At 42.4% G+C, this 27,762-nt stretch overlaps 1 protein-coding gene across 3 annotated transcripts; it reads right to left on the bottom strand.

The window, feature by feature from the left end:
* On the bottom strand, positions 1–25,584 carry sim1a (SIM bHLH transcription factor 1a). 3 transcript variants are annotated; one of them, XM_039805617.1, is made up of 12 exons: positions 25,463–25,584; positions 24,711–25,235; positions 18,497–18,576; positions 15,754–15,843; positions 15,558–15,666; positions 15,358–15,443; positions 13,296–13,495; positions 12,884–12,999; positions 12,273–12,420; positions 5,885–6,053; positions 3,714–4,119; positions 1–1,786 (listed from the first exon to the last, which is right to left on the bottom strand). In XM_039805617.1, the coding sequence occupies exons 2-12, from the start codon at positions 24,883–24,885 to the stop codon at positions 1,068–1,070; spliced, it is 2,298 nt and encodes a 765-aa protein (XP_039661551.1). In that variant the 5' UTR covers positions 24,886–25,235; positions 25,463–25,584; the 3' UTR covers positions 1–1,067. The 3 variants fall into 3 exon arrangements, with proteins under 3 accessions (XP_039661551.1, XP_039661554.1, XP_039661552.1); XM_039805620.1 differs by having other exon boundaries at positions 12,893–12,999; XM_039805618.1 differs by lacking the exon at positions 25,463–25,584 and having other exon boundaries at positions 24,711–25,443.
* Positions 25,585–27,762: the final 2,178 nt, after the last annotated feature.

Here is a 27,762-nt window from a genome sequence, read left to right as displayed (position 1 = left end):
ATTTGTTTCGTGTAAATATGAATGTGGATAACTTTGGTGATAGTGACATGCTTGCTACAGTTGCATTTCTAGTGATGAGTCGGCGAAAACCCGCTTTATTTCGCTGAGTCACGGCTTCGCTGTAACGCCGCTGGGCTCTCCCTCTCTTCAGTCACTCTATCTCGCTTACCCCTCAGTCACATTAGCTACAAGAGACAGCGAAAAGCTATCTCTATCTAACAAAAACAGGCTCGTCATTCAATACCCAATTTCAATACCTAAGGAGTAAATTTCACCAGTGTCAGTGAGCCAATCAGCACGCAGCATGCTTCTAACAAGATCTAATAATGTTGGTGATTAGCTGTCTAACGTTACACGTCGTAGGGACACTTACAATTTGTGTAACGTTGTAATTGATTGTCGAATGGAATTTATAAAATTGCTATTCAAAAGTAGCGATCAGGAACAGGTATCGAAGATATGGTATTGGTATCGGTACCGGTGGTACGTGCCGTGTTTTGTTGTTCTCTACTCGTGTGCGAGTCCCTCCAGGGGTGCTGCTGTGGGTGACGTAACCCCGCAGCTCAGGCTGCGTAGCTGTAACGATGTAACGATTATAAAATGGCGTTAAATGGCTGTGCTGAGCCTGTGGCAGAGGTGGAGGCTTACAGTGGAAGCCAGAGCCGGTGTGATCCTCTTATCGGCTGTGTTAATTGAGTTTAGTTGTGTGTTTAAAACCTTGCTCTTTAGTTTACATTTTGCGATTCATTCGTCTTCCTTTTAGGAGACCGCTTTAAGTTTCGTGAGTTTAACAATAAATAATTTGATTCGTCTTGAAATGGTTTCGCCTTTCCCTTGGCCTTATTTAATTGTTACCGTCCTCCACCCCTACACACAGTAGGGACGTAACAACCAGTATTGGACATTTTTGAATGATACCCAGCCCTAAATGTAGCTCCATGTGTAATGAAGCAACAATATGAAGAAAGTCATCGGTATGATGGAAAAACAGGATCCGGAATAACGATGGCTTATTGTTGGAGCTCAGGCTGTGTGACCTGGGGCGTCCTGCGTGTGTTAGATGAGCGTTAGCTGCCACTGCTGATAATTACAGAGGTGCCTTTATGTCCGGAGGTCTGCTCTGATGGCATGCGGAGGTGAGGGGTCACATCGTAGTGGGCGGGGCCCGTGTTGGCCGAGGTGCAGTAGCCCCGCAGGCTCTCTTGGTCATAGAGGTGCTCCAGAGCGTAGCCTGTCAGGGAGTAGGCTTTATGCTTGTCCAAGTAGGGCCGCGGGTGGGTGTGGGAGGGGTAGAGGGCCGGGGCCGAGGCGGGTGAAGCCGAGCACGGACCCGGCCGCACAAACGGGTGGTGTAATGGCAAAGAGAAGGAGGACAGATCTGTTTGGAGGTAGTCTTTGGGCTTGTGGAGGTGCTCGGGACCTGGACTGCTGAGCCTGGACAGGGGGGCGGGACTGGGCGCGGGGCTGACGGCCTGACTCTGACCTCGACACACCACCGTCTGCAGCGGCAGCGGCCCTTGAGTATACTCAGGAGTGAAGCACGGACCGGGGCCCTTGGGCAGCCCGTTGGCCGGCCCCAGTGGAGCATCCGGGGGGCCCTTGCGCAGCTGCAGTCGACTTTCTTCTTCCTTGATCATCTGCTGCGTGGCACGGATCAGCGTCTCGATCTTGCTGGGTTCCTGCGGGCTACAGCGGTAGTGGTCAGCTTGGTAGCGATCCCCCGAGTCACTGGCTGAGCCTCCGTCTGGAGAGCTGACCACGCTGTCCTCGTCCCAGTGGCCCCGGCCTGCAGGAGGACACAATGAAAGCAGTCAATGCAGAGGAAAACAAGATCCAATACTTTGTTGCCATTTCAACATGGTCGATAGGTGTTTGGTGAGCTCACACAAAACAAGAGCAACAAGAACCCTATACCTCGCATACAGTGCGCGTAGTTCATGTTCAAAAAACACTTTCTCGTACTGCCCATGGCTGCTGCACCTATATTCACCCTCTGTCTCAGACGCTCTGTTTGAGCACCTGTCTCTTTTAAGCCCCCCTCTCGAAAAAGCCCAGTCTGCTCTGATTGGCCAGCAGTCCACCTCCTGTTGTTGTCGCCGTACAGCCAGTGTCCGGCTTCAACGAATACAGCCGGACTTCGAACACCAATAAAGGCTCATGAACCAAATATGACACAACTGGACACATTTCAGCAGCAGTGTGACCCAAAAACGCAGCTGACGTCACTATAGTAAGCAGTGCACAGTTATAGAATATAGCAGCACTTTCTACAGTCAGATAAAGGCTTCTGAACCAAATACTACATAACCGGACATGTTTCAACAGTAGGGAGCCAAGATTACATCTTTCATTGCTGTTAGCATGTAGCTACATGCGACAATGTTAACACTGCAGTAGCTTAAAAAAAAAATTACTCCAGTCCTGCCTACGTGGAGCAGATGACCAATCATAGAAGGCCGGAGAAGACCGGCTTGGTGTTACGTTACATGGCCCAAGTCTTAGGGCGTTTTCACACCTATAGTTTGTTTGCTTTGGTCCAAATCAGTTGACGAGTTTGGAAACTTGGTTTGGTTTGGTTTGGTTTCACACCTGGAAAAATCCAAGCGTACCAAAATGAGTCATTACAAATCACGCAAGAACTGGGGTGGGAGCAACAGGAAGAAGGTCCTGTGTTCTGGAATAGTGCATATTTCTCGCATCTCCATGGTAAAACCAGCTCATTTCATTTAAATAATCAGACACTGTTACATGAGCGACGTTACTACGTCTGCTCTGGTCACCGAGACTTCGCTCTGCTCTGCCGGTGTCTGTCTCCAACTTTAGCAGCGGCCGGTTTGACCACTGAGATGCGAGTGACGGACGCCAAGCTTGACCGCTGTCTATTTCTGTGATAGAAACACTGCAGGCTGCTACAGTCTGCTGCATCACAGATTGCTAACCACACCTGACTACAAGAGACACTAGCTCAGACTTGCGGAGTATATATAGTTGGGGTGGTTCAAGGTGGGATCACGTTCTCACCACAAACAAACCGCTCCAGAGTTGGATTGAAAGCGTACCGAGACCAGCTCATCAAGCAGGTGTCGGTACGCTTGTTTGGTCCGCTTTTGGTGCGCACCCGAGTGTGATTGCCGCGTTCTCACCTGCCCAAACGAACCGCACCAGTGGGGCAAACGAACTCTAGTGCGATTCAACCAAACTAAACAAGGTGTGAAAGCGCCCTTAAGCTTGATTTACGGTACGCAGAGCTTTCACCGTGGCCTACCTTAGACGCCTGAAGTTTATACATGTGCGTTGGTGTGTGCGTCGATCTATTTAAGAGAATAGCAGGGCCGAAATGTGTGTCTGTGTGTGCGCGTGGGGAGTGTGTGGTAGAGTGACGGCGATTAGCTTCGGAGCGAGTGCAGACTCTAAGGTCCTAGTGAGAGAAACAAAGTGTCTCCGCTGTTCTTTCTGACCAAGGTGGGAAATCTGCAGCAGGAAAAGTCAACCCTCTCCTTGATTTCATGTTGTTTATGGAGAAGGAGAACCAGGAAATGAGTCGGGGGAAATGCAACGCTACCAAGCCACGGCTGAGCGACGTGCGTCGCCGCGACGTGTAGTTACATTTTTGGAGAGGTGCACGTCAGGCTACGGCGTAGGGTCCGTGTCTCTACGTACCTAGCCACGCCGTTGATTTAACGCAGAGGCATAAATGGGCCTTTAGTCCTCACCGTTGTAGCTGTGGATGGCTGTGATGTGCGGCACGCTGCTGTCATATCCCTCGTGGTTCTCCAAGGAGCTCTTGCTCAATGGTAGGACGGACCGGGCGCTGCCCCACCACGCGTCCCTGCCAGTCGGAGGTGCGCCGAGAAAATAACGCCCCGCCTCACATCGACCACGCTCACAACTCTGTCCTTGACCATGGAGGTGGGTGTAGCCGTCGCTGGTGGCGTGATGGTGCTCGTCAGACAAGCTGTAGCAGCGCGGGCGGGGATCGGGGAACTGCCTGTACACACAGGACGCGTCCAGGCCTTCGCTCTGCTCCAGCAGCTGAGGGGAGGCTGAGTCAGTGAGGGGGCTGCTGCCCCACGGACTGTCCTGGTCCGACTCGGATCGCTCCGTCTGGAAACTAGGATACTGCGGTGAGAAAAGTGGGTAGGGAGAGAAGAAAATATATTACAAAGAAATCCTGAGGCCACATTTGAGATGCTCAGCTTACCATATGTATGTATCGGGATTTGTGTTCCCGTACGTAAACGTCAAAAAAGAAACAGCTGTGCAACAACGAAGAACGTTTACTGAGCCTCGCAAACACTCGTCCTTCGACGAACTAAAAAAAATAAAAAAGTCCAAAGTGAAGTAAACAACAGAAATCATAAAGAGACCTATCAGGAAACATGAGCAGTCAGACGAACAAGGTAGACAAACTTATTTGGAAGGGAAGGGTTTCACAATTACTTTCTGGGTCTACTTTGGTTTACCTTACTTGCAGTAGTTGTCTACATACAGTAAGCTAGACGTCCTTTTTTCCCAGCCACATCCTCCAGTTCTTAGATCCTGCGGTGTTTCCAGGTTATATGAGATAAATAAACCCTCCAGGAGACATGATAAGCAGACGCCCAAACCATCTCCACTGACTCTTTCCAATGGGAAAGAGGAAACAGCTCTACTTTGAGCTCCTTTCAGATGCCCCCCCGAGGTGAGGGACCACAACCTCCCTGCGAGGGAAACTCAATTTGGCTGCTTGTGTCTGTAATCTTGATGTTAACAACCTGTCTGAATGCTCGAAATCCTTGCTTTGCCGGCCTTTATTGTAGCGACGTTACCGGTCATACGTGTACAATGTTATCGTAACCGATAGAAAACGGTGGACAAAACTACAAAAACAAGCCCCATGTTACAGTACCAGAACAACAGTAACAAACCAGAATTGTCTTTTAAATCAGTGGTGGCCAACCTTTTTCACGTCAAGGACCCCTAAACTGACACAAATGAAACCACGGACCCCCATTTGATAATCCTTTGTCTCAGGGTCCCCCCATCTGATAGGATTTTTAGCTTTCAGATGTTTTATTACAGAAAGCGTATGAAACCCACGGCTAAAATAGTCAAACGTTATGTCCTTGTGTTACATACGGGATTGATGGAATTATAGTGAAAATAAAGTATTCCTCTTTTTGCAGACGACCCCCCTGGTCTACATATCCCCCTGCCTCTGCTGAATTATTTTCTATCCCCGGTGGGGTACAAAATATATCCCCCCCTCAAAGTGATCAATGCTAATTTACCAATAGACCATGTATTATATACCTAACATAGAAGTGTTTTAAGCTAAGCGCTGTAATGTGAACAGTCTGTAGTGCGATAGAACGATAAAATCAGAGCAGCAGTTGCTGGTTGTATTTAGCCGCTACAGAGCTCTGGGACGCCGGCTACCCGCGGCAGTTTAGCCGCCGACAGGTGACTGTGAGCCAGCTACAGGCACCGCCAGATGACGGTCCTTTCAGGGTCCACGGTAGTGGAGTTTAGCCAGAAAAAGTGAGCGTCATGCAGCGATGAAGAGTTAAGTTTAGGCACCAAGTTAAGTTTAGGAAAAAGATTGTGGTTAAAACACTCCCGAGGACCGAACGAGCGTTTCCTGGGTGAAAGTATTTGGTTTTCGCCGCGAACTGAATTCCGCTCTCCGGCTTGAAAGCGCTTTATTTTCCGTTGTGCTGTTTCATTCTGAGATTATTTTCCGCTGAATATTAAACTGTTTATAAATAGCCTAAGTGTCTTGGCATGGCTGGCCGAGTAGCACTATATCCATAGTATTGTACAGTAAAGGAGGATTTAATTCTTGCATGTTTTGTTGTGATTTAAAGCTAAATGACCAACGTCCAGTAACACATACAATCCTCACCTGTCTGTATGGCGAGAGTCTAGCTTTGGTCTTGGGCCGGGATACTCTGCTCTTGGGAGTTCTGCAGTTCTCCGTAAGGCTGCCGGCGGTGCTGCTGCTGTGGTACGGGAAAGAGGCCTTGGATGTGGTCTGGTCCAGAGAAAGCTGGAGGCCCTTGTACTCTGTCTCCCTAAAGACACAAGCAGAAATTCCATGTGGTGCACTCACAGTAATATTGTTTATGTTTTGCATTTGCATGTCATAGATTTAATACGGTCTATAATTATACAAGGAGAGAGCCCAGTCCCCTGGAAAGGCCGTTTATCAAAGAACACAAACAGCTCATGTGTACCTGCGTGTTTGTAAACAAAAAAAAAACATTAACATCTGTTAAGCAATTAGAGCCTCATGATGGTGCTGAGAGGGCCAGCATGCGGAGAGATGTGCGTGTGTGTTCCTGTGTTCCTGCCGATGTGTGTGAGGGTGACTGCTGGGAGGGGTGGGGTGTGCTAAGAGGGCTGGAACGGCTGTTGGGATGCTTGTTTTACCAGAAGGATTGCTGCAAGGCCTGTAACAAACACTCTACAGAGGGAAAGCTGTCCAATCAAATACACTGGAAGATTAAAGGCTATGTCTGGCTAAATCAGGCCCATAGGAGAAGCTCGGATGTCTCACTACTGGGAAATGGGAATTGATTTCTCACTAAAGTGTTCTACAGATCTCACCATGGATGATGAATCCAGTTTGAGGACAGAAAAACCTGGACAGGGTTTGCTTAAGACAAACAGTGATCCATCATCCACGCACATCTCCCCTCTGTCTCAATCTCTCTCCACACAAACCCAGCTAAATACATACATGCAGACACACTTCACAGGATTTGCATCAGTTAAATTACACATGAACTTAATTTTATTTATAGTGTCAAATCATAGCAGAAGTTACCTCAGGACACTTTCCATACAGAGCATGTCTGGACCACACTTGCTTTCGGCCATTTGTGATTGACACTAAAGTTGTTGAGTAGCCTTTTAAATTTAGACTTGAACAAGAGGAGAAAGTAATGGTAATTCTTGATCTATTACAGGCTGCTGTAGTTTTTTTTTTTTATGTTTTCTTTTTATTTTCAGAATGAATCATTTGGGCTAATAAACTCCAGTCTTGTATAACTGAAGCCAAAACACTGCAGCCGCCTTCTGGTGGCTGGCTGCAGTGCAGGTCATAAGCCCCGTCCCCTTTATGTTAGCAGATGTGGGGAAAACTAAAAAATAAAAGCGGACTTTAATGTGGAATAAAGTTTCTGTCATTTTAGGTATTTCCTATCCAGCTGATGTTTGTTCACGTGTTCACTTTTCTGATAAGTTTGGTTTTTTATTAGTTATTTGATAAAAACGGGCTGAAACGTCATGATTGACAACTAGGATTGACTCGCGATTGGTCGGCCGGGTGTATGGGCGGGAGTTTGATACCGCGCCTCCACCGCCCGATCACTGCCGAGCGGACTCTGGTTCCAACATGACAAGATAGCGGCGACCGTATCCGAGATATTTTGGCTTCGCTTTTGTACAATGGGAGGAAGAGGAGAAGCGTCGTCAATCTTGTTTTACAGTCTATGATTAAACCTCAGGAAATAGTCCTAGTAAAAAATGTCATCACGATTTCCCAGAGCCAAAGGTCACGTCTTAAAATCGCTTGTTTAGTCCAACGACCACTCCATTACCCAATCATTTTCAATTCACAATCATATAGGACAAGGACAAGCAGCAAATCCTTACAGTGCAGAAGATGAGGTCTGCGGTTGTTTGGCATATCTGCTTGAAAAATGCCAATTGATTTATCACCCAAAATATTTGCTCATTAATTTTAGTCAACTAACTGCTTCAGCTCTAGCCTATTATGTATAGATAAGAGTGACCATTGGTTAATACATTCATTGATTAACCCACACGAAGAAAGACAGAGCCCAAACCGTCTGTGTCTAAGTGGATTATTGCTATTGATTTAAAATTTTAGTGCGTAACTTTTTGATATTAATGAACGTCCGTTACATTCAAGCCATTGCCAAATGAGGTGCTACAAAGCTAATTAAGACTATCAGCTCCACACCACGCTCTCTGGATTTCTCAGTATGACTATGTTCACAAGATTGTGTCGTCCGGCGACTTTCCCGCGCAGAAACTCGAGTGAAGATAATGACCTCTTCTGAAGAGTCCATCGTGTTTTTTTAAACTTCCGTGTCCTCCTTGGCTACTAGCAGCTGCGTGGAGGAGGGGTGGGGGTGGTGCGCGATCACAGAAGGCTTGTATCATGTGGCCACGCCGACAGTGTTGTTGTCATTACTTAGAATTCCTCATGGGGGCAACAGAAACTACGCACTATAGCTTTAATAAAAAGAAATGGTAGCACTCTAAAGCAGGGATCTTCAACATTTTTTAGGCCAAGGACCCCTTAACTGAAAGAGCGACGGAAGACGGACCCCCCACTACTGTAAATATCTTGTATGAAATAAGTTGCATGTTAAACTGGGCCGGATGGATAAAAATGAATGGATACATATTATTTATATCATGTTTTATTGTTAAACATACATGCGGAAGGCCCAGTGAATCCTTAAGCTTAACTTTTTTTCTTCACAAATAGGCCAATTTATCTTTGCTATTAATAGGTTGGATTCATATTATTGTATATTTTCAGACGTATTTGAATTTTAAAAAAAATAAACTTTCAAAAAAAATTTAAACATAATTTGGCGGCCCCCATGCACTTACTTTGAGGACCAAGCCAAGGGGTTACGGACCCCCTGTTGAAGATCTCTGCTCTAAAGCATTGGCATGTACTTGTGATCGCGCCACCCCAAACATTAAGAAGCCTGAGAAGATGAAATTATAAACTACGTCACAATAAAAAAAAAATAATAGAAAAGTCAAAAAATATAATTTTATGTCAAATATATATTCTTCTGTCTTATCCTGCAAATTATCCTGCAATTCTTTAGATTTATTCTATGACCCCTTGAGGGGTCCCAACTGCTATGTTGAGAACCAGTGCTCTAAATTACTTTTAATATAAAGATAACAAGTAGAACCCTGTCCATTCTTTGTGTTGCTCATGATACTAGGGCTGCACAATATTGTGATTGCGATATGATTCACGATATTGGAGGGAATGATCATTTTTGTATCATACTTTGTATCATTTTCATTGAAAAATTTTGAAAAATAAATAAAGTGATTATAGTGTGATTTTTGTGAGGCTCTGTACCAAACAAAGATGTTTTCTTTAGTCTGTAGGATAGGATTTGTAGACCGGGACGTCTCTGCAGCACCACAAAACTTTACATTCAGAATAGGTTGACACATATTTAGCATTTAACTCATATTGATTTTGGATATTGCACAAGTCCACATTGTGATTTCCATAAAGTTGTGATTAATTGTGCAGCCCTAATGTATACACACATTGTTAAAATTACTAAATTTGTGTTGGTATTGGGTACTGATGTTGTGTTCACTTAGACAAAGATGGTCGTAGTGCGTGTGTAAGATAGCAGAGTGACGGGTTTGCGCTAAACCAGAACAGAATGAAGCAGCACTGGTTAAACAGACAATGTTAACTGTCGGGAGAGTCAGACAAGTTAAACATGTGGTTACGTGCTTTTGCTGCAGCCATGCCTTTATTCAAAGGATTGCTAAATCACTGCCAGGTTCCGGTAGCAGTGGCAGGTCCACAGACCTATGACTGGAGGTGCAGAGGTTATCAGAGCTGAACACACAGTGGGAGTTCACATCCAGGTGAAGTGGTTGTATCAGCTGTGTTATCCATGGCTGTATACACTAAAGCTACTGGGCAAACAAACTCTGCTCCTGACTACAACAATCCAGAAAAGCATACCTCCTGCCCACATCCAACTGTCTGTCTTTTGTCCCATGCATTACGCAAAAAGGGAGAAAAAAAAAAGCATACAGCCTCATTTCCACCATCACCGTGTGGCTCAATCCATACAGTAGCTTAAAAAAGATTTACAAAAGCAGAACAAAGAGGGAAAAAAGGCTTCATTCCCCTCACAGCAAGCTGGAGCCCATAAATGCCCATCAAGTTTACAGCCTATCAATTAAAAGGCCATAAACACAAAGCCGTTATGGATTTGATGTAGGAGGTAGAGGAAATGTGTGTCAAGCTGTTCTCTGCCTCTGAAGGCAGCCAGCCGCGCTGCTTAATGGAGGGTTTTATGGGCCTTATTCGTTCACGCGCTCCCTTGTGCATCTGTGAAATATGCACATCAGGGGTAATACAATAATGGGATAATAGGCAAGTAAATGGTATCCCTCACTTACTAATAAGAGTGTGGCTCATGCTCTGCCATGATTACAGTTTGATTTTATTGGAAGGAAGTGAGAAGTAGCAGCTTGTAATGAAGATTTTAGTGGCGACCTCAGTGCTGTTGAACTGTTTGCGCAGGATAAAGTAAATGCAATCCCAGCCCAGTTAGATATGCTTCATCGCCTGCCTCTGTTTATATAATCTGCAAGCAGAGCTGCCAGTCTTAGATAAACTCTACCAGGTGACATAACGGCACCACAGAGAGGCCACCACAGAGAGGCCACCACAGGTAACACTTAGTAACTACGGGCTCAGACATTATAACATAACTGGCATACAAGAGAGCAGACAGTGATAGAACAGGATTGTCAACTACCGTCAAAGGCAGAAAGAGCAGGAAAGTTTTCTCGTTTTCGTAGAACTAACTCAGCTACAACAACAAAGACCAAAGAAAACAGAATATGACTTGACTTAACTTCCCTCATTGCCAGATTTTGCAAACCAACAAACACGTATCATATTTCCAATTAACCTCCAGTTAATTGCTTCACAGCAACTGCTTGCGTAAATCTCTAGTACCAACACTCATTATCTTATCAAAGCAGAGAATGACAGCACAACAGAGACGTGAGCCAAACCTCTCTGCCCTGGAGCTGCCAGACACTTCTGTCAACTGTCAGGTGTCTCTCCGATTTATATATACCACAACATACAACTTCACAAAGTAGGAATCCAGAACATTTTCATGTTAATAAATGTTCTGTTGTGCTATTCTGTATCAATAAGTAAAACAAAATACAGTTTCAACCCAAGTCAGTTACGAGAATGTGTCTACAAGTTGCTGATAGGTCAAAATGGTTGGATGATTAGTATTGGGCGTTAGTAGTGATCTTCCACCCATCCGTCAATTCTCCTTTACTCAGCATACATCATCTTTAATTATATTAAATATGGGTTCACACCCTGGACATGTTTCAGACATCTTTTTCCTTTATTTGGAATAACGTGCTGCCCTCATGACATTGACCAGAACATGTCATTAGTCATCTTTCAATTTGTTAAATAAAAAGTCAAAACATAAAGAAGAGTGTGTGTATATGTATATATATTTTTTATTGTCATCAAATCTCATTAAAAGACCAAAAAACAACAATTTGTTGGTTCAACTCTCACTACTTCCTGACTTCTCTACCCTGTCTGTGACGCTCAAACCCAAGCCTGTTGGGTCCTACTGAACACATACATCTTTGGCCCCATTTTCACCTGGTATTAAAATCGGATCTGAGTGATCGGATCACAAGCGGACAGCTCGAAGCGCAGGTAAAAACGCACTCAGGATGCATTGAGGACGCATTGAGATCCGATCACCCAGACCACATTTGGAGGTAGTCTGGGTAGTCTATTTCGACGTTTCACTTCCAGGATTGCTCAGGTGCCGCCGGAAATTCTGCCAGATGTCCGTTACCTCTCGCTTTCTTTATGTTGGCGTTCTAAACTCCGGCTGATTTCTGAGGACTATGGTTAACTGCTCCTCAGATCTCTGCAGGGTAAATCCAGACTGCTAGCTAGACTACCTGTCTAATCTGAGTTTTCTCTCTAGCACGACTAGAACAACCTTTGAATGTACTAGGGCTGCTCCCTCTTAGTCGATTAGTCGACTAATCGGTCGTTTGGTGTTAGTAAACTTTGATTTCTTTAGTCGATTAGTTTTATGCTTTTTTCATGCTGAATGACTTATTTCCAAGAAATGTACAAGCACATCTCTGGTAAACACAAGAATTAAAGTGGTGCTTTTGCATGACCCTTTGCGGAGTAACTCAGATTTACAGATCTGTCGATTAAATCAACTAATCGATTAATCGATACAATTGAATGAGTATTAGTCGACTAAGAATTTCTTCAATCGAGCACACTGTTCCACCAAAACAAGTTCCTTCCCGAGGCTATTTTGCAGCGGCTCCGTGTGGAGCTTAGCACCGCCCATAAAGATCGTGATTGGTTTAAAGAAATGCCAATGAACCAGAGCAGATTGCTGTGTAGACTCGCCAGACCATCCTAGCAGTATTTAAGAAAAGCGGCGGATACTCACGTGAGGACATAGTTGACACTGACGATGCAGTGAGGTCGGGATGAGCGGCTGTTGTGTACAATGGTTGCATAACTCTGAACCCAGACCCAGCCACCAGGCTTGGCCAAGAAACGGTAATACTTTGTGGTGACCTGACCTTTCACCAGCACTACAAGACAAAGAGATGGGAAAGAAATCGCCGCAAATGATCACTGCAGGGAAAAACAATACAAATCATAGTACATACTAAATACAGCAGAAAATTGCAGCAAAATGTAATAAAGGATTAAAATCAGACAAATCTGAAATTGGAACAGTGTATTTTATCTTATGCTATTGTGAATAGATATAAATGAGCTGTTTTATATGAATGCTTGGAATTTCCTAATGATTCAAAATCATAAGGTAATAACATAACACAAGGCATGACATAACATAACATGACATGACATGATACGAAACAACATGACAACATAAAGTAACATAATATAGCAGCCATAACATAAGAAAAGATAATATACTAACATTGTATAGCCCTGTGTACTGTGTCTGTTCTAGATCAGTGTGTGTGTGTGTGTGTGTGTGTGTGTATGTGGAGAGAGAGAGAGACTTTGTAGTAAGATAAAACAAACCTAACTCACACAAGTGATGAGCACATCGCAGGTGGAAGGAGTCACAGCTGTGGACATGATGATAGAGAGTCTTCTCAATTAGATCCTGAGGCTCGTAGCCGGTCAGCTCTGCAACCCTGAGCAACACACACACACACACACACACACACACACACACACACACACACACACACACACACACACACACACACACACACACACACACACACACACACACACACACACACACACACACACACAGGGTTAATTAAGCCTTCCCACATTTGCTTGACTTACTACACTCACATACGAACCGCACACACACAAAATATAGCATACAAGTATGCAGAAGTAGTCACACCCACCCACGCTGTTACATACTGGACAAACGACTTTGTGCAAGGGAATGCAAACGCTGTCATACAGAACGTACCGCGAGTCGAGGAAGATGAGCTTCATGTCCAGGCTGGCCCTGAACATGAACATGTTGCTGTGCAGTTTGATGTCAGTGACAGCGCTGGGTGGCAACGAGTGGCCGACAGCCACCAGCCCCACGTTCTGATAGCAGCCGTCAAACGGAGACATGTCCAGGCTGTACTGACGGATCTTCAGGTAGCCACTACAGTGGATCACCTGGGCCAAGAGTGCACAGAGGGATAGAGAAAGTAGAAATGTCAATCCGTACATGTTCCAGTTGCCCTTGTCCAGTTCAGGGCCACAGGGTCAGGAGGAGTGCAGCATCCACATGTTGTCTCGTGATTAAATACAGTGTTTACGCTCTATACATTTCTTAGGAATGGGGGGGGGGGGGTCTGCTTTACTTGTTTATTAGCTCTGTGTGATATCTGTAAAGCTGAATGGACTCAATGGTAGAACAGAATTTATTATGATCCAAAGACTCTTTCTGTGAGAGGAAGGACACTGCTTTTAAGAATATTTAAGAACTGTTGCAAAAAATGGTAACGTTACTGGTGACAACTTCCACCCCACACCCCCGAAAAAATCCAGGCAGAAACACTAAAATATGTTTGATATTTCATTACTTGTTGATTGTGTCACCCAGGCCAGTGTGGGGAGCTTTTCTTGTCTTTTTTTTGGACAAATAAAATAGTTGCAGCCATGATAATTTTCCAGCGTTGTTAAATCCTGTTCCTCCGTATTATAAACTTCTGCACAACCTTTTTACATGACAGTTTAATTGCTTTTATCTTAGATTTGTTTTCAGTGAGATGTTATTGAGTGCAGGCTAAATAGGCCTTGTGACATGCTGCCATTTAGTTATATTTAAAATACAAATAAATGATAATGCTCTTCTGAATTTATTCGGTTTTAAGAACGTGTTGTTTTTTTAAAAGAACCGATATAAGATAATAAACCAAACTGAACGGTTTACAATTCAAAGGAACTAAAGGATTATGTATTAAAGTTATGTATTAATTACTATGGCTTTAGCTTTAGATAAAAAACAAAACAGAGCTAGTTATAGCTTTACAATCCTAAAGAACACTCATATTACAGTAACACCAACATCTCTTACTACCCTCCCCCCCCCTCCCATTCAGAGCAGTTCAGAACCGCGCCTGGGAACGAGATTAGTGAGAAGGTATTTTGTCGTCGTTTTGAAAATGGGAATTGGAAAATTTTAACATGGCTTCAGACTATATATCTGCTATAGTTGACAACAACAATCTCAACTCAAGGACAACCGACTGAGCTTTCAACTATATCACAAAACGGTTCAACCTTTAAGCCGACATGTATGTTCATTTCTAAAAAGTTCAGTGCGCCCCCCCCCCGACCTTTCAATTAGTCCACCGTTTGGCCAAAAATTGCACTTTTATTTGATTTAATTTGATTTATTATGTATCTCACAAAACAAATTAAAACCACAAAATTTAAATAAACATTGAGAATTTACAAAAGATGGCGTTTTGAACAGCGTGTAGTTTCTTTGTAGCAACAGTTTGCTTCATTTGCAATCGTTTCTCAAAGGCATCATGTCTTGCAATTACATTCTAGGATATAGTGTTAGTGTGTGTCCCTTCTCCGTCCTCTCGCACAAAGAGTCTTTGGATCAGAACAATGTTACTACTGTGAGTCCGTTCAGCTTTACAGATATCACACATAGCTAATGAACCATTCCAGATACACAACACTTTTTGCAATGTGCATCTCACATCACATTTTCACTCACTATGAACACTACTTGATGGCAAACATTTAGGACAATGACCAGAAATCTATTTGATCTATATAATTAATCTATATATTTCCTTTTTTTGACCTACAGTACGTCTAAGCATTTATCGCAAATGAATGAAAACATATTCCCTAAAAATGTACAATATGGTTTCTGAGTTTGACTTTTAGGAATGTTAGTTGGATTATTCTTTTTAATTGACTGATATAACTTGACATTGACCAGAACATGTCATTAGTCATCTTTCAATTTGTTAAATAAAAAGACAAAACATAAACTAAAAGTTTAGACCTACCTTGTAGCCTCCGCAGGTAAGACCAGCATTTCTTTTAGCGAGGACACATTTCATTCTCAGAAAGAAGGAGCGCTCCATCTCATATTCTGCAGAGAATGAAAATGTAAAAAAAAAAAAAAAAGGATAAAAAAAGAAGTTATTTATGCTGTACGATGAGTCCGTGGTCATATATAGTACAACATGGCCGGGTTGTTGATTACCGTGAACAAAGTGTGAATGGTAAGGCTGGTGTGCAGTGAGGACGGCTGTCATTTCATCATGGTCTGCTGGATGGATGTATTCATAAATGCTGTTTCCCGTCAACTCTACCTGTTGAAGTGAACATTCATCTCAGAAGTGTGACACATCAGGGCCAACATATACCGGAGGAGATAACACTGAATTTGTCAAACCAACCTGCGACAGGCCCAAGTGGACTGATGCTGTTTCTGATATGTACATTATTTTCCCATCTGGAGCAACCACAAAAATGAAGCCATCTAATGTCTGAAAGAAACAAGAAAACAAGTGTTATTTGAGATAGCAACTAGGGCTGATCGGTTCATCGTTTTCAAATCAAAATCGCGATTTGAAAGAATGCAATTAGCTAATCGTGAAGACCGCGATTGATCCAATGTGCAATATTTAGTTGACTATTTAGTTGGTTTAACAATATTTATTCCGCTTTTTATTATTATATTTACTGTTTTTTTATAAGATAAATGCTGGGATAATGTTAAATATCACTTATTGCTGGAAATTGATTTCTATGTTGCTCGCATAAATATATAGAGCAGTTTTGATGGTGTCTCATGTTATAATGTTCCATGACATGTTTTATCTGATACACAGATAATATTGAACTTTAGCTATACTTTAAAAAATAATCGCAAATCGAATTGCAATCATAATAGCTGGCAGAAAAATCGCACTTAGATTTTATTCCTTCAATTGTTCAGCCCTTATATCAACAAAAGGCCAGTAGTGATTTTTCTGTCTTGAGTCAATTTCCAAAAACAACGTGTATACACTAGTGCCTCATTAATATGAATGTATATCATAAAACTGTACATAACTCTGCAGACAGATTGATTGTTGTAACTATTTTGGTACGGAAACACCACCGAACAGGACCGCAAGGCCTTGCAAAGAGTGGTTTGTTCGGCTGAGCACACATAGACGGTGCCCTTACCTGCCAAAAGGGTATCTACACCAGGCGCTGCGCTTTATGATGAATCATGCACATGTTGAAGGAGCTGATGGGATTACATTTCACTGGAATTATACCTTGTACAATTTTTCATGTGACAAATAAACTCGACTGATTGATGATGAAGTAATGATTTGAAGAAAGGTGTGAAATAACAAACAACAATACCATGTAGCTTTAAAGGAACAGTTGAATTAGAGACTGAGTCACCAGTTCATACGCTCAATCTATCTCTAGTCTATATCCACGACGTTCCACTTCCGGGATTGCTCAATTGCAGCCGGAAATTCCGATGGGTGTCTCCTTTTCGGCCGGATGTCCGTTACCTTCCCTTTTCTTTGTGTTGGCGTTCTAACCTCCGGTGGATTTCTGAGGACTATGGTTAACTGCTCCTCAGATCTCTGCAGGGTAAATCCAGACAGCTAGCTAGACTATCTGTCCAATCTGAGTTTTCTGTTGCACGACTAAACTACTTTTGAACGTACACGTGTTCCACCAAAACAAGTTCCTTCCCGAGGCTATTTTGCAGTGGCATCGTGGCTCCGTCCGGTGCTTAGAGCCGCCCATGACAATTGTGAATGGTTTAAAGACATGCCAATAAACCAGAGCATGTTTTTCCCCAATCCCGGAATGTTGTGTGGACTCGCCAGACCCTTCTACGCAGTGCTGTGGAGGAGGATCTTGCTATAGCTCAAACTAATGCAGTCTAATGCAGCAGCCCTATTATAAATCGTGTTCACTTTTTTATTGAAATTGTAAGAGAGGTGTTGGTTCAACCTTATGATATTTGTGGAAGCTGTAGTTTGTGCTGCTGTCGAAATGTAATTCAGATTTTTGAGAAGCATTCCTCATTTTTTTCCACCCCATTTCTATTAACATTATAGCCATCATGAAGGTAGGATTTATTACTGGCTGTTAGATTAGACTGCATTCAGTTTAGCAAGGTGTAGCCTACCTAATACCCAAGCAAGTGAGTGGAAGACTATGCTATTATAATCTCAATCTCTATAGAAATAAGTGGGTTTTTTTTAACAAGCAGCGTATTTCCATAGCTGCTAGCAGTGTTGTAGTACTGTGTTTTTGAAGGTCTCAGAATTGACTGCATTTTTACTCGGTTTTGTCTCGTTCTCAGATAAAGAGGACTCAGGATTTTATTTCAAGATCGGTCAAGACCACAACTGCCTTTTGACTATTTTATCAAGGCATTTCTCATTATATGGCAATAAAAGAGGTGAATGAGAGTCTTAAGAGTCTTAATTTGTTTTCTGTGGGTGTTTTTTATGGGAATGTGGACCTATCAGATCAATTTGAGGAGTGCCTATGGTTAGCATTTCCCACATTTTATCGTGGCATGCAGTGTGGGACTCGCGCTGGTCTGGTCTTGGTCTTGGTCTTGACTGGGTCTCAACCCCTCAAAGTCTTGGTCTTGTCTCAGACTCGGTACACTGTGGTCTTGGTGGTGACTTGGTCTCGGCTTAGGTGGTCTCGACTACATCCCTGGCTGCTAGCCTGCCGCCCTGCTAGCCTCCAGCCCTGCACCCTGCTCCATTGTGTTGCTGCTGATGTGAGAGGGGCTGCAGGACAGATTGAGGCTCTGTGCGTGACCAGGAATGTCTTCAGCTCATTTCACTCTTAATGCACAAGAATGAAGGCAGCAGGAGGCAGACGGTAGTAAACGACACACACACACACACACACACACACACACACACACACACACACACACACACACACACACACACACACACACACACACACACACACACACACACACACACACACACACACACAGTGTCTGCCTCTGGCTGAATAGTAATAATAGAAAGATTTCAATGTCTTGTTGGCATTTTAAGTGACATGGTGGTTTCTCAGTCACTTGAAAACCCTGAAATCCACCTTTTTTCATGTGCTTTGTAAAGTGTGAGAACTCATAGCTACTGTAGTAAGTACCTGTAAGAGATGGGAGCCTAGCTCCTGGGTGACTCCATCCAAAGTGCTGCGGCTTACATGACCCCAGGACTCCCCAAGGCCTAGTAAACAAATCACACATGCACACACACACACACACACACACACACACACACACACACACACACACACACACACACACACACACACAGAGCAAAAATATGATTACAAGAAACAACATGTCAAATTTGACAATGAAAGCAGATGGGAGGCTTTAATTACAGCAAATCTAATAATGGTAACAACAATGTCTATAAGCAGTTTTTTTACAGGCTAATAGAGTATAGGCAATTTTATTATTTTATCGTTCAGTACACTGTATTTACTGAATAGGCTTTCAATTCAAAGAGTGTACACACATGTAACTGCATCATATGATCACAAAAATGAACTATTGTTATGACAAGAATATAAAGATTGATATTTACTTAAATAAATCATACATGCTGTATGTAGGCCTACTGTATAAAGACAAATTATATTAACGTCCATACTGTACACATCCACATGTTCAATATTTTTTTTTTGCATTTTATATTGTTTACAAATTACTAAAACATTTGACTTGCATTTTTTTTTATTTGTTTGTTATATATATATTTTGTATATGTATTTATATATTTTTTCACATACCCATGTAATAGCCCTGTCTATGCCCTATTATTTGTTGTTCTTAACTGTTATGTTTATTTATCTAGCTACATTGAGAGACAATTCCTTGTATGTGCACATACAAGTGGCTAATAAAGCTCATTCTGATTGTAAACGAACTACTAGCCTACTGTTCACACTGTGGGTACAATAGTGTCTGCAGGGAGAAATGTTGGTACATTGAAGGGCTTATTGGTTTACAGAGAAACTGCAGCATTGACCATCACGAGTCTAAAATCCACCCAGTGCAAAACAATGTTTTGATCATGCAGCCTACAGCACTAAAAATACACCAAACCTAAAATTAGGCTCGGATTTTTTTTTTTTTTTTATCGAATCGTTGCAAATGCGGTAGCGTGAAAATGTCTTCATAAACCCTTCACAGCGGTCGTAAAAATAACATGGTCAGATGGTGTGAGGCGCAGAGCCACAGCGGACCGAGCAAACACGAGTCCGTGGCTGTGCAGCAGCGATCCCTTTCAGATGCAAATCCCCGCTCTGCAGAGTAAACAGGCGGCGTGCAAGGATCACAGCGCCCCGCCGCCTGCCCGCTTCGTACGGAGCTAATATGGACTTCACGTTCGCACAAAAAAGACACAATCAAACTGCCCCCCTAAAGACACCCACGAGTGAAAAAAAACCACTGGCTTCCACTTAGAAAAACAGAAAGAAAGATAAATAGCCTAAAAATAAAGACAGAGCTCTTCAAACACCGCTGTGAGAACACTCATTTACAGTAATACTGGTTCCTTAGTTACAATAGTGTAATTTTATCATTTGGCTCTCACAGGCGTCTATTAATATTGTTGGTCTCAAACACGTTTTAATTAGTTCTCATAAAAGTCCTGTAGGCCAGTACTACTAATAAAGTAGCCTATTATTAGGCCTCTTGTTATAATTATTTACAACTCTAGGAGGGCTATTACAGCTTTAGTTTAGACAAGAGAAACACGGGTCAATCAATTTCATTCACAATCCTTTCTAATCACCAGAAAACTAAATCAAACATGTATTGATATACATAGCCTAAGTAATTTTGAGGTTCTCGTCTAGATATTGGTTGGTTAAAAAACATCATAAAATGAAAGAAATTAAATGAATTCCGGTACAGGAAGCTGAAAATAACGCAGTTAGGCTACGGAAAAAAAACCTAGGCCTACACGTGCTTCACAGTAGCCTACCGCGGTGTTTAAAAAGAACTATTGAGGCTTCAACTAAGGCATATAAGCTTTAGCCTACAACTACTTGGTGATATTAAGTCCACACCTTAATTATTATAGAGGCTCATTCAAAAAAAAAAGACACGGTGCGGGGTTCGGCTGAGGGCTACAGGGCCGGTATGGAGAATAAAAGCAGCGTATAGTGCAGTGCGGACACCGGGCTGATGTGTGCGGGAGCCGGCTGCAGAGCTGCGGCCTGCTGGACTTGACCTGCCGCAGGCAACCAACGGCTCAGCTGAATACAGAGCGCATCTGTTAATACTAATAGCCTACAGTAGCCTAAGTGTAGGACTTTTATTGTGAAGTGAGCAGCCTTCCACTTATTATTTTATTTACATCCAACTTATTACTTTATTAGGTTAGTATATAAAACACAAGATTGTTAGTCACTAATTATTTCCATTAGGCTATACTGCCATAATCTTTCAGACAAAACGTGGGACTCAACTCCAATTTGACACATTATAATTATTATTTTTACACACGATTGGTGTTTACACAGTGGTTCCCAAGCCTTTTTGTTGTTGTTGCTTGTAAGCCCTTACGAAAGTGATGTCTATTCGTGACGCCGTTCATTATGGCCACAGTGTGGACGTGAGTAGTAAGCAGATAGCCATGGCAATCTGAAGGGTTTAGAGGCCTGAAAGTGTCCAGTGTAGCCTATCACAAGAAGAGGGGAAAAAGGAAAAAGAAATAAACAGAATTTTATGTAATTATTCTTCCTAATTTTTCCTCCTTATCACCCTTCATCCCTCAGATTTTGTCTAAGTCGGGACCACTTGGGCGGTGTTTTTTTTATTTATTAAAAAAAAAAAATTAATCTAAATTGCAAGAAATCCATTTGGAATTGAAGTTGTTTAAATAACTAAATATAAAAGACAAATAAATACATTTAGTAAACCGATCCCTGAGAGCATAATGTAAATTTTTTTTTTTGCATGATTTTTTTAGTTTAACAAATACCACGCTGAATTTTTTTGGAAAGTTTGGAAAGCAACGCGATTTGAGTCGTTAAACTAACCTCGACGACTAAACCTCGCTTTAACACATTATGACACATAATAGGCCTAATAATAATAATAATAATAATAATAGGCCCAATAAAAATATTATTATGTAGGCCTATTAGATATATATTAGGCCTACTATTAGATAATACACTGTGGAGTGTGAACAAGTTGCTGAGGTCACGTAAGCAGCAGCGCATTCATATTTAAGCTATTAAAGATAAGTATTAAAAAAACTCCCAGTGACGTTGGCGGGTTTTTAAGTGTTGAGAACGTAAATCAGCCAATCAGATTGCGCAAACACGCTCCGTGTGGAATAATAAACTAGGTCAGTTGAGCCATTTCATATCTCATTTAGTAGGCTACTCTGCAGTGAAAGGTGAAAGCTGGGAAACCTTGAATTATTTAATTTTTTTTAATTTTTGTTTGTCCAACAACATTACACATTGATAGCTTGGTCCTCATAACATTACTTTTATTTTGTGTGGACTTTGTCACAGTACACTAGATGCAAACGGTTATTTGATCTAGCAAATACACAAAACCAGATGAAAAGTGATTTTATTATTTTTTTTTTAGCCTCCCTGTCTGATCAAATTTCTTTCAGGGCTCATACACACACACACACACACACACACACACACACACACACACACACACACACAACACACACACACACACACACACACAGAAAGAAAAAGTCCTTTTGTACACTCCAAATTAAGAACACTTTTAGCTATTCTTCTCCCCACTTATGCAAAACCACTACAGCTCTCTCAGATGGGCTTCTTCAAAACTACATCGCCACATGCTAGTGGTGGAGTGTATTGGGGGGGGGTGTAAAAAGGTGTGAGGAGCCTGAGTGGAGAGGTCCGGCCTTTAAAAACAGCAGAGGGGGGGATTTAACGTGGGAAAACACAACACCGCCTGTAAAGGCCAGAGGAGTAAAACCCTGCAGCGTGCATGAGCAAGATTGTCCCCTTAAATTATTCAGAGAGCTCCATAGAATGCTTATGTTGCCACATGTGAAACAGCACAGTATGACTATGCCAGATATCTTCCCCTCATGCAAGCAATGCAGAAGGCAACTGGTGTTACTGTGCCACACCGTCCCTGAGAGCAGAGTGTATAATGTTTTTGGTGTTAATTATGCAAAACACAGTCAGGTGCTGTACGTGTGTTGTCTTACTAAGCATGCCTTTGCAAAAATAATGTATTTTGGAGGGAAGAAGATGCCAAAGAGTTGCGCCATCACGATATCCTGACTGAAGGAAATCTGAGCTGTCAGCCTTTGCATCATTCCAGTGATTCCTGACTCTACACCAGATATTTCAAGCTCATGTTGCAGTTTTATTTTTATTTATTTCTTAGAATCCTGCGGTTCAATAATAAGAGGTTGCTTTCAACAAACCTACTTTTTGCTTTATGCACTCTATTTATAAGAATCTGCAGTATTTGTCCCTCATTTTCACTCAGACTTTTATGAGATCCAGCGGTGTAAATACTAACACAGTTGTCGATTTCAAGCTGATTGGATTTGGAACATAATTCAAATAACATGGATCTGCCTGTCTCGCAGTTTCTTGTGCATAATAATAACAACATATGCTTATGTAACAACGTTTACATTCGGTCAAGGCCCTTTTCTTACCTCTTAGCTGATTTCTAACTTAATTGTTTAAAATCATTTCCCTGAAATAGACAGTGATATCTATGTCCCATGTATTGATATTGATACACAGTGGTAACTTTCTCACCAGAGGTGGTATCCTTCTCTGTGTTACAGGGCTGGGCGATATAGAGAAAATGAAATATCACAATATTCTTGACCATAGGGCGACGATATTGTAGGATTGACAATTGGTGCATTCCCAAAATATCTTCACAATGAGATGTTAGATAAATAATAATCAATAATGCGGATATAATAACTAAGCGGGTAAAGAATAAAACAGATAGTAAGTCTGGTAAATTCAGAAAATGAATCCACTATACTGTAATGCAGCCTTTAAAACCAGAAAAGACAACACTTGTGTCATCTTCCAAAATCTAAGACCATATCTAGTCTCATATATCAATATAATATCGATATATTGCCTCATCAAATTGTGTAATATTAGAATATTAATAATCAATAAACTGCAGATGACGATGTTCACTGTTCACTGTTCAATACGAGGCATACCGTCACAGCCCCCGTTTAGCTGCTTGGCTCTCCGAGTGTTAAAACACAGATCCTTTAGTGTTTCCTTTGTGTTTTCTTTGTCACCGCACCTTCCCTACAACACCGCCTGCTCCACTGTAACAAGGAGCTCCATATGCTGAGGGATCACACGTGCAGATCATACTAATATCCGCGGCTCTGCAGCAGTCACGCAGGATGGAGCCTCATCACCGCTAATCTGCTGCCAGGGGCCCCCGGAGAGAAAGCACATCTCTGCCAGCTGCACGGGGACACGGACAGACAGACTGAGGGACACAGGGGACTTCTGCTGCTGACTGCCATATATGATGCTTATATACTTACTTTCATTGCAGAGAATATAATATCATATATAAGACTTTATTCTATTTCAATATCACCGCGATAAGACAGATCTTACTCAAGGGAGATATATTTTAATAGTATGCTAACGCGATCAGGACATTATGTAAGACTAATGCACCAAAGCAATTTACTGAAGCTGTAAACAATAAATTATGAAAAATGTCTCTTTTTCCCTTAATTTTTAACCATAGGAAAAAACATTTCCTTGAGAATAACGCTCACACTAAAGAACAAAATCGGCTAAATAAAAAACTTCTACTGAGATGCAATATTCATTTAAAGAATTTGTAAAACGATGTAGCTTAGTTTTTTTGTCAGATATTTTGAAACGAAAATAAACAATTTTTTTTTATTTTTTATTCCTGTGTAAAGTTATGAAAATATCTGTTGAGTTACAAACCACCCGGGAAATGGAATGTAGGCCTACCTATCAGGGAAATTAGAGAAGGAAACACTTCTAAATGAATTATTTAATGTCAAGAAAATAAATACTAATAAAAAAAAACACGCATTTGCCACAGCATCAGGCAAATGAAATATCACAAGGCCTACTACTTGTACTATTACTATAGCCATAGCCTACTAAAATGTAGCCTATATTAACAACATAATAATAAAAATAAAAAAGCGTGTTGTCTTATCCAGGCCTTAATTGTATCTAATTAGGCTAAAGGCCTATATAAAGTATATTATAATTAATGATAGGCTTCATTTAATTTTTTTTATGTCGCCTAATTTTTTTCGGATTTATTTAAATGCAGCTCTCTTACCTTCTGGAAAGACTATTCTCATTTTCAGGTAGCTTGTTGTCAGTCGGATGATTGAGGCTTTATCCAGCTGGGAGGTGATAGCGGACGGAAGGGGCAATAGTTTAGCCAGTTCATAAAATTCACTATTCTCCTTTTCCCGCCGAGTCCGGGCAGCGTTTTTAGATTTCTCCTTCATGTTGCCGACTCTGTTTCACCGCCTGGCTGCTCTTCCACTCTCGGTCCCGCTGCGGTCAGTCACTGTCCGTCCAGGTGTCTCGTAGCATTGAAATGGAGCGGCGACGTCTCCACACATGGAACTAGAATTCTCCCTCTGCTCGGCCTAAAATCCACAGCTGCTGGCGCGTGAACCCATTCCCATATTTCCCAGGTTTTCTGGTGGTTGGCGACGAGCAGGGAGCGGCTAATTCCTGGATTTCTGAGGATTATAGTGGCGCTTTGGTCAGCCCATTGGAGGGCTCACCGCACACTTGGATCCATCACACCTGATGTTCAAAGGGATTGTGGAACCACTGGGGACATCAGGCCCTATAGAATGAATACATGTGTAAGATAGGCCTGCCTAGTGACTGTATTTATCCTACCGTTATTTGGGTAAGACATCACTTGTGTCTGTCTATAAAACAGCTATCGAGTCGCTAGCAAACGTAAAACTAATAAGGAAACTTGTTTGAATTTTTCTGCAGAAATGTGACTGTATTTTTAATTATTTAGCCTAACTACAGAGCTATTAGGCCATATGCTTGTTCGCTTACCTCTGCGCAGATAGCCGACAGTTTGCTAAACTGACGCCTGTTGAAAGTGTCCAGGCAGAATCTCCAAAAAGCCCAGCATTCGCATATCTTCCATCCTATGTGACTTTATGGATAGCAGCGTACCCAGAGCCTCCTCGGTGCTGCAGCCTCGAAGACCCGCCCATACAGGCAACTCTGCTCCTATTGGCCGATGGATACCCTGTTCACGTAGCCTATCTATTGGCTACTCTTCATAATGACGCGCTACATGAGGAACGGGGATTGGCTGATGAAAATGTTCACCTCTGGCACAAACTGGATTGAAAAATGCCTAGGTCCGTTCACTCTCATATGGTTAAAAAAACTGTATATCACAAAAATGTCACTTTCAAAGATTTGTTTTTAATAGGCTATAAACAAAAACAGCCTACCTAAAGATGGCTTTAAATCCATCTACCAATCTGTTGAGGTTCTCTTTAATTAGTCAAATTGGACCATTATTCGCTACTTTCAGTTTTCACAATTTGTAAAATTGATGCACCTATACATCCAACAAATTCGGCTTTACACTTGTTAGCTACGGGAATTCAGTGTGTTTTAATATTTGGTAGGCTACAAACATGTCATTTCTTTACCAGCAGATTCAAACAATTTTCCACAGGAAAGTTAGTCATGATCTATCATAATGTGGGGACGTTTGCTGTTAAGAACCGCCACTTTTTTTTTTAATGGAGTCTGGCCTACATTATGCATCAACTGTATTCCTGTGGAGGCAGAGGCCTCTTTGGCCTACTGAATAGAAGATCCCCAACATATTCCAACATGGACTGTTTAGCAGTGCTGCTAGTGTTGTTTTATTTTCGATGTTTTTGTTGCTTTTTTCAATAGGCTACATGCAGACATGTCCCGGGACTTCCCTAGAAAGTTGGACTCAACGCCCCCTCCCCCCCCCCCATCCCCACAAAGTTACGCCCTTGGTTAAATCGTTTTCATGCTTTCCCGACCCATACAGGACAGGATAATGGTGGCAGAGCGGGCCCGGTCCAGCACGACTCTCTCTCTCCCACCCGCTCCGCCGGTGTTGGAGCCAGGGCGGCCGCGGCCGCTCGGCGCTCGCTAATGGGATCCAGCCTGCGGTGGGGAAATCATCCGGGGTGCTGTAGGCGCACGGAAGGGCTGACGCTGGTTTAACCTTCGCTTCAACTCCAAATTTACTGCTAATTAGACGGCGACTGTGGAAAATATGACGATCGAAAAATACGCCGTACGATGAAGTCTCCCTGCAGTCAGGAATAGCCTAAGCCCAGACATCACAGCACGGAGAATTTATTGTTAAAAGGCGTCACTGCTTTTTCTTTTTTCAAGATGTTTTTTTGCATTTTAGGCCTATACTGGATAGAGTAGCTTAGACATAAAAGGGGAGGGGGTGGGAGGGGGTGGAATGACATGCAGCAAAGGGCCGCACGTCGGATCCGAACCCGCGGCCGCTGCGGCGAGGACTGAGCCTCTGTAGCCTATATGGCCGCGCGGTCTACCAGGTGAGGTACCCAGGCAGCCTTCACTGCTATTTAAGCATATAGGCTACAGAACACGTATTCTAGCATATGTTTCAATACAAACTAATATCTATAATTTGACACTGAAGGCTAATTGTGTTTTTGGAATCAATTACTTGAACACACAGAAAGTTCTCAGCATCAAAACAACAGGCATACACGACAACTAACACACTGACATTTCTTGAGCAGATAAACTAACACAAATGATAGGCTAATTATCGTTAAACTACTATTATTCTTCCATTTTATAGTAGTTTATACAGTAGCTACTGTATACCACTTTATAGGGAATAGTGAGTGAGTGGGTGAATGAGGGAACGGTTTCGAAACACAGCTAATGTCTGTTTAACAACATCTAAGCACGTGGAGGTTTGGATTGTGGAATGTACAGATGTGTTTGGGTTTGCATTCACACTGGGGAACAAATCTGACGGGAGTTACATTTCTGCTGCTTAAGGTCATAGCCAGGATTTTATTCATTCATTCTCTTAGAAACAAAGGAAAAAAAATTCAAAGCCAACATAGTCTATATTGACCACGTTCCACTTCCGGGATTGCTCCGTTACCGCCTGAAATTCCGCCTCATGTCCCTCTTTTGGGCCGGATGTCCCGTCACCTTCCTCTTTCTTTGCGTTGGCGTTCTAAACTCCGGTGGATTTCTGAGGACTGTGGTTAGCTGCTCCTCAGATCTCTGCAGGGTAAATCCAGTAGGGCTGTGCTCAATTGAAGAAATTCTTAGTCGACTAACGCTCGTTAAATTGT

The sequence above is a fragment of the Perca fluviatilis genome, chromosome 7, assembly GCF_010015445.1.
Source record: "Perca fluviatilis chromosome 7, GENO_Pfluv_1.0, whole genome shotgun sequence".
In the NCBI taxonomy this organism is placed as follows: domain Eukaryota; kingdom Metazoa; phylum Chordata; class Actinopteri; order Perciformes; family Percidae; genus Perca; species Perca fluviatilis.
Note: the sequence above shows the minus strand (reverse complement) of the source record. Positions and strands in the feature narration are given on the sequence as shown.